Source organism: Gallinula chloropus, assembly GCF_964237585.1.
Source record: "Gallinula chloropus genome assembly, chromosome: Z".
Lineage (NCBI taxonomy): Eukaryota > Metazoa > Chordata > Aves > Gruiformes > Rallidae > Gallinula > Gallinula chloropus.
This window is the reverse complement of record NC_140089.1, coordinates 428943-444101: the sequence shown is the minus strand read 5'-3', so window position 1 is coordinate 444101 and position 15159 is coordinate 428943. Positions and strand designations below refer to the sequence as shown.

Sequence of the window (15159 nt, the reverse complement as noted above, 5' to 3'; positions counted from 1 at the left end):
ATTGTCAGTAAGCATTGCATTATCCCACTGTGGGCCCATGTGTTATGTGGTTTTGCATTGTTAATTTCTGTGGGAGAAGTCTTTTCCTCTTTAGTTTGGCTGCCACTGTGACAGGAATACCAGTGAGGTCAAGTCTGTGACCATCAGGGAAGGGGTCTTGCAGGGTGTGCACAGAAAGCTGTCATAACAGGAGTCTTCAGGTTGTTTAAATACCATCTCTGCTCTAGTTACTTCTGTAGAGCACTCCCAAGTTTTTGTTCTTGTGTGGATTTAAGCAATACAGTGCAGCTTCCTTCCACAGCTAACAGCCTGAACTCTGCCTGGCAGCTTCCATGTATTCAAAAGCTGTTAGTCTTCTCTATGAGTAACCATTACATGGAAACAAGGGTAGACTTCTCAGAGAAAGTATTCCCTTTCCTCTCACCCATGTGTGATGTGGCCACGTAAAGGAAATAAGGCATCCCCCAAATTTGGCAAAGCACCTGTAGAACGTCTCTGGATTCCCACCCCAGGGTACGGAGGGAGCTGTTCTCCATCATCTATCCCGAGCTGCTCTGCATCCTCTGTCAGCGGCCGTGGGCAGCCAGAGAGGTCCCAGGTGACTGGAGACTTGCTAATGTGACACCCATCTACAGGAAGGGTCGTAAGGAAGATCTGGGGAACTACAGGCCTGGTAGCCTGACCTCGCTGCCAGGGAAGATTATGGAGCAAGTCATCCTGAGGGTAATCACAGAGCAAATATGTGACAACCAGGGGAACAGGCCCAGCCAGCGTGGGTTTGTGAAGGGCAGGTCCTGCCTGACCAACCTCATCTCCTTCTGTGACCAGGTACCTGCCTGGTGGGTGAGGGGAAGGCTCTTGACACAGTCTGCCTCAACTTCAGCAAAGCCTTTGGCAGAATCTCCCACAGTATTCTCCTGGAGAAGCTGGCAGCCCATGGCTGGGAGAGGAACACTCTTCCCTGGGACAAAAACAGGCTGGATGGCCAGGCCTAGAGAGTGGTGGTGAATGGAGCTAAATCCAACTGGTCATAAGTGGTGTTTCCCAGAGGTCGGTACTGGGGCCAGTCCTCTTTAATATCTTCACTGGTGATTTGGATGAGGGAATTGATTGTGCCCTCAGAAGTCTGCAGACAGCGCCAAGTTGGGGGAGAAGTGTGGATCTGCCAGAGGGCAGGAAGGCTCTGCAGAGGGGCCTGTGCAGAGGCCAGTGGGATGAAGTTCAACATGACCAAGTGCCGGGCCCTGCCCTTTGGTCATCGCAGCCCCAGGCAGCGCTGCAGGCCTGGGGCAGGGTGGCTGGAGAGCTGCACGGGGGAAAAGGATCTGGGGTGGTGGTTGGCACTCGCCTGAGCATGAACCAGCAGTGAGCCCAGGTGGCCAAGAAGGCCAAGGGCATCCTGGCTTGTGCCAGGCCCAGCGTGGCCAGCAGGTCTGGGGAGGGGATTGTGCCCCTGGGCTGGGCACTGGGGAGGCCGCAGCTGGAGTGCTGGGCCCAGTGCTGGGCCCCTCACTGCCAGAAGGACATGGAGGGCCTGGAGCGAGTGCAGAGAAGGGCAACCAGGCTGGGGAAGGGGCTGGAGGGCAAATCCTCTGAGGAGCGGCTGAGGGAGCTGGGGGTGTTGAGCCTGGAGAAGAGGAGGCTGAGGGGAGACCTTCTCCCCACCTCCACTGACCTGCCAGGAGGGTGCAGAGAGGTGGGCGATGGGCTCTGCAGCCAGGGGCCAGGAGATGGGACAAGGGGCAGTGGGCTCAAGCTGCCCCAGGGCAGGGTCAGGTTAGAAATTGGTAGAAATTTCTTCTCAGAAAGAGTGTCTGGGCCTTGTAAGGGGCTGCCCAGGGAGGTGGTGGAGTCACCGTCCCTCCGGGTGCTCAAGGAAAGGTTGGGTGAGGTACTTGTGGTTTGTTTAGTAATGTAGGTGGTAGGGGGATGGTTGGACTGGATGATCTTGGAGGTCTTTTCGAACCTTAATGATTCTGTGTTTGTGTGATTGTGTGATTTGAGCACTGATTGTTGTAGCTGTTAAGCCTGTTTTGCCTTTGCATGCACTGCTCAGATGAGTAACCTTAGCAATTTTGGAAAGACCAAAGGACTCACTGAAGCTTGGGCACACACTGTAACCATTCTGACAGGACCTTTCTCTTCTGTAGATACCAACTATTCGCCTTCCAGGATGTTTGTTGGATATGAAGACACAGAGGATGCTGAGGCGTATGAAGATGAACTTTATCATGAGGAATCATCCAGTGAGCAGAGTATTGATAGTGAGGTGGAATTCCATCTCTACAGCCAGATCCACTACTCCCAAAACCTCGGAGAAGTCAGCACCCTGGAAACAGATGAAGAAGAGGATGCTGCAGAAGTCACAGGCCATAGCTCAGCTGTAGCTGAGAGATGGCATGACATCAAGAACGTCACTGATTCCAGGGATCCTGGTGCTCAGCTTCCAGGGGACCCCGAGATCATCGTCCTGTCTGACACACCAGATGAGGACAGTATTTACAAGAGCAAAGCGAAGAAGTCAGGAAGCGCTTTAGCCAGAGGTAAGAAACGCATCCATCCAGCATCTTCCACCCCAAATCACGCCGAAGCTGCTGGGCGCAGCACCCTGCGTCCTGCCGGGTCAGACGCAGACGCCTCGAGGCAACAGAAGAGCTCCAGTGTGCAGCTTCACCCAGAGGGCTCTGCTGCAGCCTACAGCACCCAGGACGTGCTGGTGATAGATGACAGCTCGTCGGAGGAGAGTGTGATATCTGAAAATGACCATCTCGAGAGCTGGATGCTTTTGGGAGTTGATGCAGACGAGAGAGATGAAGGTATAATGCTGAACCTCGAGGGCAGTGCAACTCCTGACAGTGAAGGTGAGTGCTTTCTTTAATCGCTTCTCTACTCCTCTGTGTGCAGGAGGATCTGTCCATGACAGTACTGGTGCCAGTGCTCGAAAGGAAAGCAAATCCAAGTGCCTGATGAGGGGGTGCAAAACTGTGATGAAGGAAATAGCTGTTTATTTATCCATTTTCAGTGCTAATATTTCGGTGGTGTCATGCATGGAAAGACAGTGGTTTTGCTGGTAGAGATTCAGAAGTAATGTCAGAGTGATTCATGTTTTGAACTTTACAGCTTTCCTGTATATGTTGTGTTCCTAAGAGCATATAAGAAGTTGCAGGGGGGAGGGGGGTGAAATAAGGAGGGAATACAGCGGTTTCTTACTGCTGAACAGCCCATTTTGAGGACTAAAGAAAACCAGAGGTAGGAACTGTGTAACACTTAAACTTTGCTGAAAAGTGCTGCGGGGTAGGAAGGTGATCAGTGCTGATAACCCAGGGAGCACTGTAACTCCTCCGTTGTGTGGTGAGATTCCTGCCCACCCACCTTGCCTCACTGCCCCTCGGCACTGCAGACACCAGTAGTGTTTGTGTGCGGGGCCAGAGTTACCTCAGGAAAGAGGGGACTGTAACAGGAGAGGGCAGGGAACGGACTGGAGACCTCCTAGCAGAAGCAGGTTCAGTAGCTGCCCCTTTGGGAGTCTGGCAGCTTGTACAGCTTACAACTTCTTGTGTGGATTCTGCACTGAAGAGTTCAGAGAGGTGCCCAACTGCTGCGACAGCACCTGACATCTTGGTGTGGTGGAAAATACTCTTCCCTGTTACTGTGCAGAAAGCTGGTACATGCAGTGGGTAGAGCTGCAGAGTTTAGGTAGGTGCGGTGGTTAGTGCTACAGAGTTCAGGTACCTGTTTCTAGGGTCCATGCTACATAATACACACCTTGTCACTGGCAGTGTCATAGGCAGTGAGCCTCTTTTCTTGCCCACGGCTTCCCAAAGCAGAAGGATCATTTCCTGAACAGCATCCCCTGCCAGGCTGAGAGAAAACACTCCAGGCAGAAGGGCTGCTGCTGTGGCAGGGCTGGCTGGACCACCAGCAGCACTGGGGACCTGTGCAAGACTTTTCCCTCCTTTCTCCCTGTGGAAAGAAGAGGAAAAAGAGTATTCCTTAATGTGACTTGGTGCACCTGAAAGTGAGCAGATGCAGGGGAATGGAACGTTCTGCAGGCTGATCTGCAGGCTGGTAGCAGTGAGGTGTTTCCTCTGTATGGCTGTGTAGACAGTGCCACTACTCAGCTGCTTGTGGGGGAGAGCTGAGGAATTGTCCTTCCCATCTTTTCTGGTAAAACACCTGTTTGTGCCCGTAAGTGCTCAATAGCTTTTTGCTCAGGGTTGTTCCTGTGTGTGTTTTTCCACAACCTGTGGCTAAACTGACTGCAGGGTGCGCTCGATCTCAGGTGGGTGGGCAGAGGCCGGAGTGCTTGCGCAGGCTGCCCAGGTGCCCTGTGCCCAGCGCAGCGCTGCAGAAGCAGCAGAGGATTCAGCTGTCACACCAGAAGCCCAGGCAGACTCCTCATATTTGGAATTTTTTTATGTCTTTTTTTCCTTCTTGCAAAAATCTTTTAAAACTCCATTTCCATGAATTAGCCTAAAGTTGCTAAATTTCATTCATATCTTTTTGTGTTTTTATATCCTGCCGTTTCCTTTGCAACCAGAGCTAATGAATCATAGAATCACAGAATCATAGAATCATAGAATTGTAGGGGTTGGAAGGGACCTCGAGAGCTCATCGGGTCCAACCCCCCTGCCAAGGCAGCTCCCCAGCTCATATCAGTCACACAGGCGTCCAGGCGGGGCTGGGATCTCCAGAGATGGAGACTCCAGACCCCCTGGGCAGCCTGTCCCAGGGCTCCCTCACCCTCACTGGGGAAAAGTTCTTCCCCATGTTGGTGCGGAACTCCCTGGGCTCCAACTTGCAGCCACTGCCCCTTGTCCTGTCCCCACAGACACTGCAAAGGGGCTGCCTTTTATTCTCCTTGAATTGCTCTGCTCCTGTGCCGGTGACCAAACGTTGGGCGCTGTGTGGCGACTGCTACCAGCGTGCAGTTTGTGCACAGCACTGTTAGTGCATCTTCTGGGATGCACCTGCCTTTCTGATAACTGCAAACAACCTGCAGTTGGGCTTCTTCTGTCTGGTTTGCTCTGTGTATCTCCTTGGGTTTACATACCCAAACGGCTGGTGGCAGCGCTGAAGATGACCCAGGGTGGTGGTGAAGGGAACAAAATCCAGCTGGAGGCCGGTCACGAGCGGCATCCCCCTGGGCTCAGTCCTGGCTCCAGTCCTGTTCAACATCTTTATCACTGACCTGGATGAAGGGATGGGATGTTCCCTCAGTGAGTTTGCAGATGCCACTGAGCTGGGAGGAAGCGTTGATCTGCCTGAGGGTGGGGAGGCTCTTCAGAGGGACCTGAACAGCCTGGGCCCATGGGCTGAGACCCAGGGGATGAGGTTTAACAAGGCCAAGGGCAGAGTCCTGCCCATGGGACAGAACAAGCCCAGGCAGCGCTACAGGCTGGGGGAGACTGTCTGGAGAGCTGTCAGGCAGAGAAGGCCCTGGGGGTGTTGGGTGACTGTGACTGACCAGGAGCCAGCAGTGTGCCCGGGGGGCCAGGAAGGCCAAGGGCATCCTGGCTTGTGCCAGGCCCAGCGTGGCCAGCAGGTCTGGGGAGGGGATTGTGCCCCTGGGCTGGGCACTGGGGAGGCTGCAGCTGGAGTGCTGGGCCCAGTGCTGGGCCCCTCACTGCCAGAAGGACATGGAGGGCCTGGAGTGAGCCCAGAGAAGGGCAACCAGGCTGGGGAAGGGGCTGGAGGGCAAATCCTCTCAGGAGCGGCTGAGGGAGCTGGGGGTGTTGAGCCTGGAGAAGAGGAGGCTGAGGGGAGACCTTCTCCCCACCTCCCCTGCCTTGCCAGGAGGGTGCAGAGAGGTGGGCGATGGGCTCTGCAGCCAGGGGCCAGGAGATGGGACAAGGGGCAATGGGCTCAGGCTGCCCCAGGGCAGGGTCAGCTCAGCTGGGAGGGCAAAGTTCTTCCCTGGCAGAGCTGTCAGGGCCTGGCCCAGGCTGCCCAGGGAGGGGCTGAGTCCCCAGCCCTGGGGGTGTTTAACAGAGGGGAGATGAGGTGCTCAGGGATCTGGTTTAGCTCAGGATGGGACTTGATCTTCAAAGGTCTTTTCCAAACCTGTGATTCTGTGTGAAACACCCAAAACATAACAAAATGTTTAAACCATGCTTGGGACTTTAAAGGTGTTTGAAAATCACACAAGCCTGTTTTGGGAAGCATGGTGTGGTGAATCTGTCTGGGTGATGATGCTTCCCAGGTGCAAGGTGAAGGTGGGAATTCCTGTGTTCCTTCTTCAGGGTGAGCCCTTGCTAATGGAGACCCCTTTACGGTCGATGCAGGAGGCTAATATCAGGACACAGTTTTGCTGGCTTATGGTGTGTCTTTGTGAGGAATGTAGTCATGTTTCCTATTTGTACATATGCTGGCAGGTGCTGGCAGTAAGCAAAGCACCTTCAGAGCAGGTAACGTGAGCAGAGTCTTCCTGTGCTGGGTAAACTTGCTGTGCCATTCGGAACTCGGGTGGTTTGTTTAGCGCAGGCGATGGGAACCTTCTGTGAGATGCCCAGAGAGTCACACACAAGGCTCATAACTGCTCTCCTCTGGCTTTTGTTCTCAAAGCTGCACCAGAAGCTCCTCAGAACCCCTCCTTGTGCCTTGCCTCACGTCGGTGGTGGCTTTGCCAGCAGAGCCCCGTGCCCAGAGGTGCAGGACGTACCGCTGTTGGGGAGCAGGCGCTAGCTGCACACACACATCTCTCCCCCTACTAGCTGTGTCCTGTCTCCATCTGTACGACTCTGCAGAAGGCCCTGACCTCTGCCTGTTTCCAAGAACTTCCTAAGGACCCATTTGACTCTACGATGTGGAGAGCAGAGGCCTGACACCAGCACGGAGTGGCCGTGCAGAGAGTACCGCAGGGCTGGGCTCTGTCACACCCCAGCTCTCCAGCGTGTCTCACGTTGCAGTGGAGGTTGTTCAGGTAGCCCTGGCCTGTGTAGGTTTGGTTCAGCTGCTGATGGAACAGTCGTGTCATCACTGACACCACATACGGCGATGGGGATGTGCAGACACAGGCTTGGAATACATCGGTGGTGTGAGGATGTGTGTATGTAAGGGAGAGCTGAAACAGCAACAAAACAGTGTTAGGGAACAAAAGCTGTAAGTCTTAATATAAAGTAACTAATTTGTGTACTGAGCTTAGACAGCACTGGATCTCCAGTCGTATATAGGACTCCTCCGATGACAAGTAAACCTTGTGTAGCTCCAGGCCTGGAGGTTGGTGTCCCTGCCTGTGGCAGGGGGTTGGAGCTCTGGGACCTTTGGAGTCCCTTCCAACCCAGACCAGGCTGGGATTCTATGATTTTAAATCCAAAGGGAGGAAAAGCTTTTAAAAGAACGTGTTTTGGCAAATTATCACCTCAAAGATATCCTCTGCTAATTGATTTATATTATTTGGACCCGTGCACCATTCTGTTCTCAGGGTTTCTAAAGACTGAGATCAAGTATTCTGGTGACTGCACAATATGTAAATCGCTCTTGCAGTATCAGCAAGGATGGGGTGCAGTGCCTGGGGAAGCCTTGAAGCCTTGTCCTTCTCCTTCTCCCCCACTACTGCCTGTGACTGCAAACAGGACAGACCTCCCGTGACAGTGCCATGCTGTGTCCAGTGTCCAGTTTGCTTCACATTCAAAAGGGAGCTCAGACATGAACAATCCTCTGGCAGTAAGAGCAGCTGGAACCTCAGAGATGCTGAGGTTCCTCCCAGAAAGGAATTGGGCATCTCTCATTATTCTGTGAACTCCTCTACATTGTGCGTGCTTGCCCTGCTCTTGTCTAGCAGCCTTGCTATTTTTAATCCTCTGTATACACAAATAACCCTTTCCTGGTGCCTCCAGTGTAGTCTTCTCCCCACATGTCCTCTAGCTTCAGTCACCAGCGCCTGCTGCCACAGGGCAAGGTGTCCCTTGGCCTTGGGAAGTGAGCTCTTGTTCCTGGTGGTAAATCTGGATTCACCTGTGGCTTCTGCCTGCAGTTGACATTTTGAAAGTCAGGGCAGGTCCACCAACACTGCTGTAGTATGGAGCAGAAGAGCTTCCCTCTCTTTCTGCCCTCTTTCCACATGGCTTTAGAAGCCTCCCACTTTCTGTTTTCTCTTGTCTAATACCATGTTTGTCTCCATATTTCTGAAAAAACCGAGTTTTTCTCCTGCTTCTGGTTGGTTTCTCAGCAGATACAGCCGACGGGCAGCCTCTTGTACTTGGGGTATGAGGGCAGGCACTGGGTTTCTTGTGCCACACAGATGTGTATCAGGGAGAGCTGTGTCTGTAGTGACTCCATCCCTCTGACTCCATCCCTCCATCCTCTGACGTCCTTTTCCTGTGGGGAGGTTGTACATCGCTTGGAAGTGAAGCAGTTGATTGAATTACAGGCGGTCAGCCGAGCAGGAGGACAGCAACCACGTGCCTGTGCGTGCTGCACGTCCCCATGGTTGTCTCTGGGTGTCCTGGCACAGCACCTGGGAGCACACGTGCTGCTGCAGCAGGAAAGGGCCTCACCAGCTTCACGTGGCACTGAGGAGAATCTAGGTCTTTGGTATGATTTACCTGACCTTTGGAGTGCAAAGAGAATCATTACAAACTGCCCTGTGTCCTGGATGTTCTGAATTGGCTTTTAGTGTTGGAGAGTTTCCAGGTCTTTGAAAGAGGGTTGTCCCCTCCCACTCCTCTCCTCCACCGTGCAGCAGGAGGGTATCTGATAAGAACGTTAATCTCCTGTAGTTGGAACTCTTTCACCCATCCCTTCACTAAACACTTCCTTTTCACGTATCTCCTCTCCCTTGCATAGCTGCAGTCCTAATCTCTGCCTTTTTTTCCTCCCACGTGGCTTCTGGAATGAGCTTTCACAGCTGCAGCATTGATGTCCGGCCACTAAGGGGTACAACAAACAGTTTATCTCCCCCCTGTCCATCCCCTGCCCGCTCAGCACCGTCCTCAGAGCAGCAGGCTGCTGTGACCGCTGCCTGGGCTCGGCTGCTCTGCGGAGCGCTCTGCGTAGGGCTGGCTCTGAATGCAGAGTGTTCACAGAGCAGCACATACAGAGTGTTCACAGAGCAGCACATACGTCCTCTGGTGGGTCCCTGGAGAGGGAACAGGGGCTTTCTTCCCCACACAGATCTTCTTCTTAGCAGCACAGTATGGAGGCTTTAGGGGAGGGTCGCTAGTGATGCTGCTTCTGGTGGCAGAAGTTGCTCTTCAGAGTAACAGCCATTGGGTATTGGACCAGCCTGGTAATGAGTACTGCATTTATAGAGTCATAGAATAGTCTGGGTGGGAAGGGACCCCAAGGGTCCCAGAGCTCCAACCCCCTGCCACAGGCAGGGACACCAACCTCCAGGCCTGGAGCTACACAAGGCTGCCCAGGGCCCCAGCCAACCTGGCCTTGAACACCCCCAGGGACGGGGCACCCACCCCCTCTCTGGGCAGCCCCTTCCAGCCCCTCACCACTCTCTCTGCAAAGAACTTCCCCCCAGTCTCTCCTCTCCCCCTTCCCTCCTCCAGCTTCACTCCAGCCCCCTTGTCCTGCCAGTCTCTGCCCTTTAACAAGCCCATTCCCCTCCTGTTCCTGGGGTCCCTTCAGGGACGGGGAGGCTGCAGTGAGGTCCCCCCACAGCCTTCTCTTCTCCAGGCTGACCCAGCCCAGCTCCCTCAGCCTCTCTGCGTAGGGGAGCTGCTCCAGCCCTCTGAGCATCCCCGGGGCTCCTCTGACCCCTCTCCACCAGCCCCACATCTCTCTTGTCCTGGGGCCCCAGCTCTGGACACAGGACTCCAGCTGGGGAGGGCAGAGCAGAGAGGGACAATCCCCTCCCTGTCCCTGCTGCCACCCCTCTGCTGATGGAGCCCAGGATCCCATCGCCCTTCCCAGCTGCAGGAGCCACTGCTGCTCATGGGGAGTTTCTCATCCCCCCTGACACCCAGGTCCTTCTCCTCAGGGCTGTTCTCCAGGAGCTCTTCTCCCAGGCTGTATCTGTGGCTGGGATTCTTGCAGCCCAAGTGCAACACCTGACACTTTGTGTTCCAGGCAGGCTGACTTCTGGAGTTTGGTAAAACACGTGTAAATCTTAACTTCAGTGTTGGCAGCAGGAAGCCAGCGTTCTCCTGCTCTTGCCATCCTGTAAAACTGCCCTGTGCAAAAAGAAATTGTGAACATAAGATAATCAAGTGCTAGCTAGCATTTCCAAAGCAGGCTTTTCTCAGCTCTCCATTTCACCATCCATTTCCACCTTGTTTTCCAGGTTTACAGGTCTTTTTCTAGGCGTCAATTTTTGCCCTTAGTAAGTAAGTCTCAAGCCTCCCACTTTCCTCAAAGAAACTAGAATAAAACTGCATCTGTGACATGAAAAAGAGAAAAAGGAAGGCATTTGAGCATTTAGTGACTCAAAATGTAAAATAAAAAAGAAAAAAGGAATTTGAAAGCGTTTTGGGTTTGCCTCGTACCTAAAGAATAGCATGGGAAGGAGTTTTCTATTCAGTAGCAGTAACTACAGCTTGTGGAGTCGAGGTATAAATAGCAGTCTCTGATAAATTTAGCTTACTGGTTTATCTCTCAGTTTTGCTCAAAAAGCAAGTACACGTTGCTAATTACCAGTGTTTTAAACGGCTGCTTCTAGGTGTGTGACTTAATTTTCTCTAAACTCTTCATGGTACCTGGAGGTTGGTGTCCCTGCCTGTGGCAGGGGGTTGGAGCTCTGTGACCCATGGGGTCCCTTCCAACCCATGCCAGTCTGTGATTCTATGGTACTACAGAAACTTTTCAGAAGTGGGGCCACATCAGGGTTTTTTCCCCTCTGTGTTCTTACCTCACTTCCCCCAGTGTATTTTTAAGTGGTGGAAAGGTGCAAGGTTATATCTCAGCTGGTGAAAAAGTACAGCGAGGTGTGCTTTCCTTCTCTGATCTGCCTCCTCCCTTGGGAGCTCGTTTTGAACACCAGATAGGTGTTCAATAGGAACTCCAGAGTCTCCTATTCATAGCACCAAGTTACCTCTTCTGCAGGAGCATCTACAGTTTGTCTTTCACTTTGTGAGGCCACAGGAAATGGTCTGTGGAGCTGTAACTCCCCTGTACTTTCCGGGTGCCTGAGTTGTGCCGTCGCTGAATTGAATCCCTGCAGGAGTTGCTCTCAGAAGTGATGAAGGATTTCTCAGCAGAAATCAGTTTATCAACTGAAATACCCTGTTACGGGTACCCAGCGGTATGGCTGCATTTCCTAGGAGCAGGGAGACTTCCCAGCAGGCTCCAGCTCAGGCTCTGATTTAACACTGACCTTGGGCCAGCCCTGGAGAAGCTAAAACTGACCTTGAGTCAGCCCTGGAGAAGCTAAAACTGACCCTGGGCCAGCCCTGGAGAAACTAAAACTGACCCTGGGCCAGCCCTGGAGAAACTAAAACTGATCCCGGGCCAGCCCTGGAGAAACTAAAACTGACCCTGGGCCAGCCCTGGAGAAACTAAAACTGACCCTGGGCCAGCCCTGGAGAAGGGGCCCTTTGGCTGTTGGGCACACAGAGGCCGGCTGCTCCCCTCACTGCTGCCACCTTGCCAGGCCTGTGCGTCCCGTGGCCATGCCAGGACGCCGCAGCTTGGTGGGCCCTTGGAGGGGCCACTGCAGCCCCCTGAGAAGCTGCCCTGCCCGCGCAGTGTGGGGTGCCCTCTGTGAGGGCAGGCAGGACAGACGTCTCAGTGTCAAAGTGAGGTACATTTGGAAGTCGCCTGTACCCAGGAGCGCTGTTCAGCCGGGCGCAGGGGACTGAGCTGTCACCTGCTGCGAAGCTCAGGTCAGGGATGGAGGGGCCTCCAGATGAGGGTGGGAGCCCGTGATCCTCGGCACTGCCCTGGCTGTGCCCTCGCTGGGGCCCTGCCCACGGCCCCCCATCCTGTCCCTCCCCAGCAGAGCCAGGTGCGCCAGGCTGGGCTGTATACGTGCTCCCCCTTGCAAGGACGAGCCAGCGTGGTGGTCACGCCGGCTGCATGCGAAGGGGAGGCTGATGTCACCACTGAGAGCCCTACCAGCCTGCTTCCCTCCGATCTGCTCCGGCTTTTCCTCTGGCTTCAGGGGTTTTCTTCCTGCTTGCGTTTGCTAGGACCTGATCGTTACTTAAACGTGGCAGGAGTATCTCTGCGCATGAGTTGCTACAGCAGAATGCACCCTGGAGCGGTAATAAGCAGTGGGAATCCACCCACCATTTGGAAGATGCAGCACATGCATATGGATATTTTGATTAAAGGAAAAAAAAAAAACCCTTAATCTTCTTTACCGTGTAATGTGGATACACTCAAATCTCTTGATTATTTAAGGAAAAAAAATAATAAAACTAATAAAGTTCCTTTGCGGATCTGAAGAGATCTCGACTAAATACACCTGCAACCTGAGCAGGCCCCTTTATCTGTGCAGATTTCTCTGCTACTGCCAACCTTAGCTCTAATTTAAATTTCCCATGGCTTTGGATTGCTGACTAGGTTTTCTGCAAGAGTGCCCATGCTTACATGGTCATATACTCTGGGTGACTTTTCCCACTTTTTTCCTCTTGTTTTACTGTTCTGTTGATGGTTACAAGGGGAAATTTCCCCCCCCTTCCCCCCCGACTTCTGCCATCAGTTTGATCTTTCTTCCTTATCCCCATTTCTTTGGGTTTCTTACGGGTGGGGAGAAACTCTCATATCACAGTTGCATTTTTTTTAACACCGGTGGGAAAACAAGTTAATCCTTCTGAAGGAGAAGCTAAAGGTTTTTAAGTAATTAAAAATGCAATGGAGAATATACTGAAGACAAAGGACTTAAGGGTTTAGAAAGGGGAAAAGTAAGGTTTGAGGTGGGCTACGAAGGGACATAAATCAGGCAGATCAGGCACAGAATAAACATGGGGAAAAAGTACACATTAATGAATGAATGAATTAGAACAGGAGATGAATCTGGAGAACGGGCTGACAGGAGGAATGAAGTGGCTTGTGAATGCTTTATTGTGTGTCTTACTGTTCATGGTAGCACCAGCAGAAGGGGTTTGGTGCTTCCAAGCCATGGGCAAATTTGAGATTGAGAAGCGTGTGGAAGGATGGAGCACCCCTCATTTCGTGAGCCCTTGGGGTGTGACGGGCACGATTCTAGAGAGACTGGGTGGGCCCTTCGTGCCGCAGAGACCTCGCTCTGTGTCCTCCTCCTGGTACGGGTGGGACTCGCTGCCGTGGTTTGAACTGCAAGCGGCCTGAACTGCTGTGTGGTCAGAACGGGCACACGTGCCGGTACGGTGTAGTGCCCACCACAGGGCTCTTCCTGAGGGCTGGGAAGCTGGCACCAGGACACCGTCACGGGCACCGTCAGTCTTGTAACAGCTGCTCTGCAGCTCCTTCCCTCTTTCCTCTGGAGGAGAGGTGGGAGTAGCTCTGTAGCCCACAGTCGTGGCTGTGGGTGTGCAGGTGCATATACACAGGATCTGTAAGATAAGCTCACGAGCCCGGGGTTATGGTGATAGTTGTCTTTATGGTCTGTTAAGGTACATGATTTGTGTTTCCAGTGTCCTCACTGCTTAGCATCGTGTGCCTTTTGTGACTGTGTGTCACTCGTAAGGATCCTCGTCCAGCAGCTCTCACCAGGCAAAGACAGTGGTGTCCGCAGGCACAAAGGTGTGTGTCAGTGCTCACCACTGCCCAGTGCGCTCAGCTCCACTCCCTTTCTGGGCAGCTAGAGCTGGGATGGGTTCTCATCCCCACATGTAAATCTCCAGAGGAGCTCCTCAGGTCCCGAGGAACTCCAGATGGGAGAGGGTCTCACCACCAGAACCTGCCCGGTTACCTGACGCTGGCAGCACCCAGGCTCTCCCAAGAAGCTCTGCATGGGTGCAGCGCTCCCCAAGGGCACTGGAGAGCCGAGGGTGTGCCAAGCACCTCGCAGGAGCTATGAGCAGCCCATCGCCCCTGTCCTCTGCTCAGGGTGCCTGCTTAACAGCAGCGTGTCCCCTTAACGTGGCACTCCTTCGCAGTTGTGGAACTGAGCTTCAAGCAGTTTCTTTTCAGAGAATTGCTGGTGCCAGGAAGGTTTCCCACCTGCCAGGTCCCACCTCTGTGCAGTGTCTGTGGTGGCTGCTACATGTGTCTGGTTTTCCTCTTGCGAATACCTCTGACTTTACGTCGTACACAGCATTGCCGAGCATCTTGAATACATCTTGGGAGATAATGACATTGTCAGGAGTGAGAAAATAAGAACATAAAAGCTCTGTTGTGCTGGGCTTGTTGTGGTGCACATGGTGATGTGCAGAGCAGTGAGGCCAGGGCCCACATGCTGCAGAAAATCACACGTGCAGACCTGGCTGCAGGGAGAGGCTCTGTCACCGCTGTAGCGCTGATTCTGTGGGTTCCTTCGGTGCCTTTGTGCAGCGTCAGGTTTGGGTTTGCTGTGGCTGCAGTTTCTCTCCCTTTCAGCCACATCTGAAGCGTAGGTGAGGGGGACCTGCCCAGTAAGGGTGCACCGAGGGTACACTGCTGGATCCCACAGGCTTTGGCCACAGTCACAAAGCAGTTCTTTGCTCAAAGCAGGCAGATGTGTTTGCGCATCGTGTTGCGTGGGCTGTTGTGGCGTGCTCGTCCTTCCTCAGTGCTGGAGCACGAGAAACAGCGAGGTCCTGCCCGGGCACACTCAGCCCTCGATAAATCATCAACTCCTTTAAAACCCCAACAACCCGGGAGTGAGAGGGGCGGGGGAGCGGGAGAGGGGGGAGGCTGCCAGATGCTTTTTTCGGTCTCTTTTTGAAACTCTCTGTGCATGGTGAAACACCAGGTTTTTCCCTGCCCTTCTAAAGCAGAGGCAGCCCAACACTGGGTGTTTCACCGCCTCTCAGTAACTCTGTTAGCTTGTACGTACTTCCCAGTCTAGACCCTGCCTGAAGGTAAGACACGAAAGTCGGTAGCTGCGTCTTGTGCGTTTAGAACTTTAGCTGCAGAGGTCTGGGGATCTCCCCCTCCCCCCGGAGCCCCGGGGGGCTCCCGCCGCGGCTCTGAGCGCGGCGGCTGACGCGGGCTCGGGGCTGCCGGTACCTGCGTGTGAGCGGGTACTTACACACACGTGTGTGTACGCACACCTACGCATCGTGTGTGTGTTTACCGACCTGCCAGTGCCCCTGCAGCTCCTCCATTCGCGCGGCGCTCGTGTGGGGTGTCCGGCTTCACAAAGGG

The 15159-nt window shown here is 53.6% G+C and overlaps 1 protein-coding gene across 1 annotated transcript in view; it reads left to right on the top strand.

Annotated features, from left to right (window-relative positions):
* Positions 1 to 15159, top strand: part of ZCCHC7 (zinc finger CCHC-type containing 7) — a 114040-nt gene that overhangs the window by 3620 nt on the left and 95261 nt on the right. The window contains exon 3 of the mRNA XM_084278702.1: positions 2151 to 2861. Within this exon, the coding sequence (XP_084134828.1) occupies positions 2174 to 2861 (688 nt within the window). The 5' untranslated portion in view covers positions 2151 to 2173. The remainder of the gene's footprint in view (positions 1 to 2150; positions 2862 to 15159) is intronic.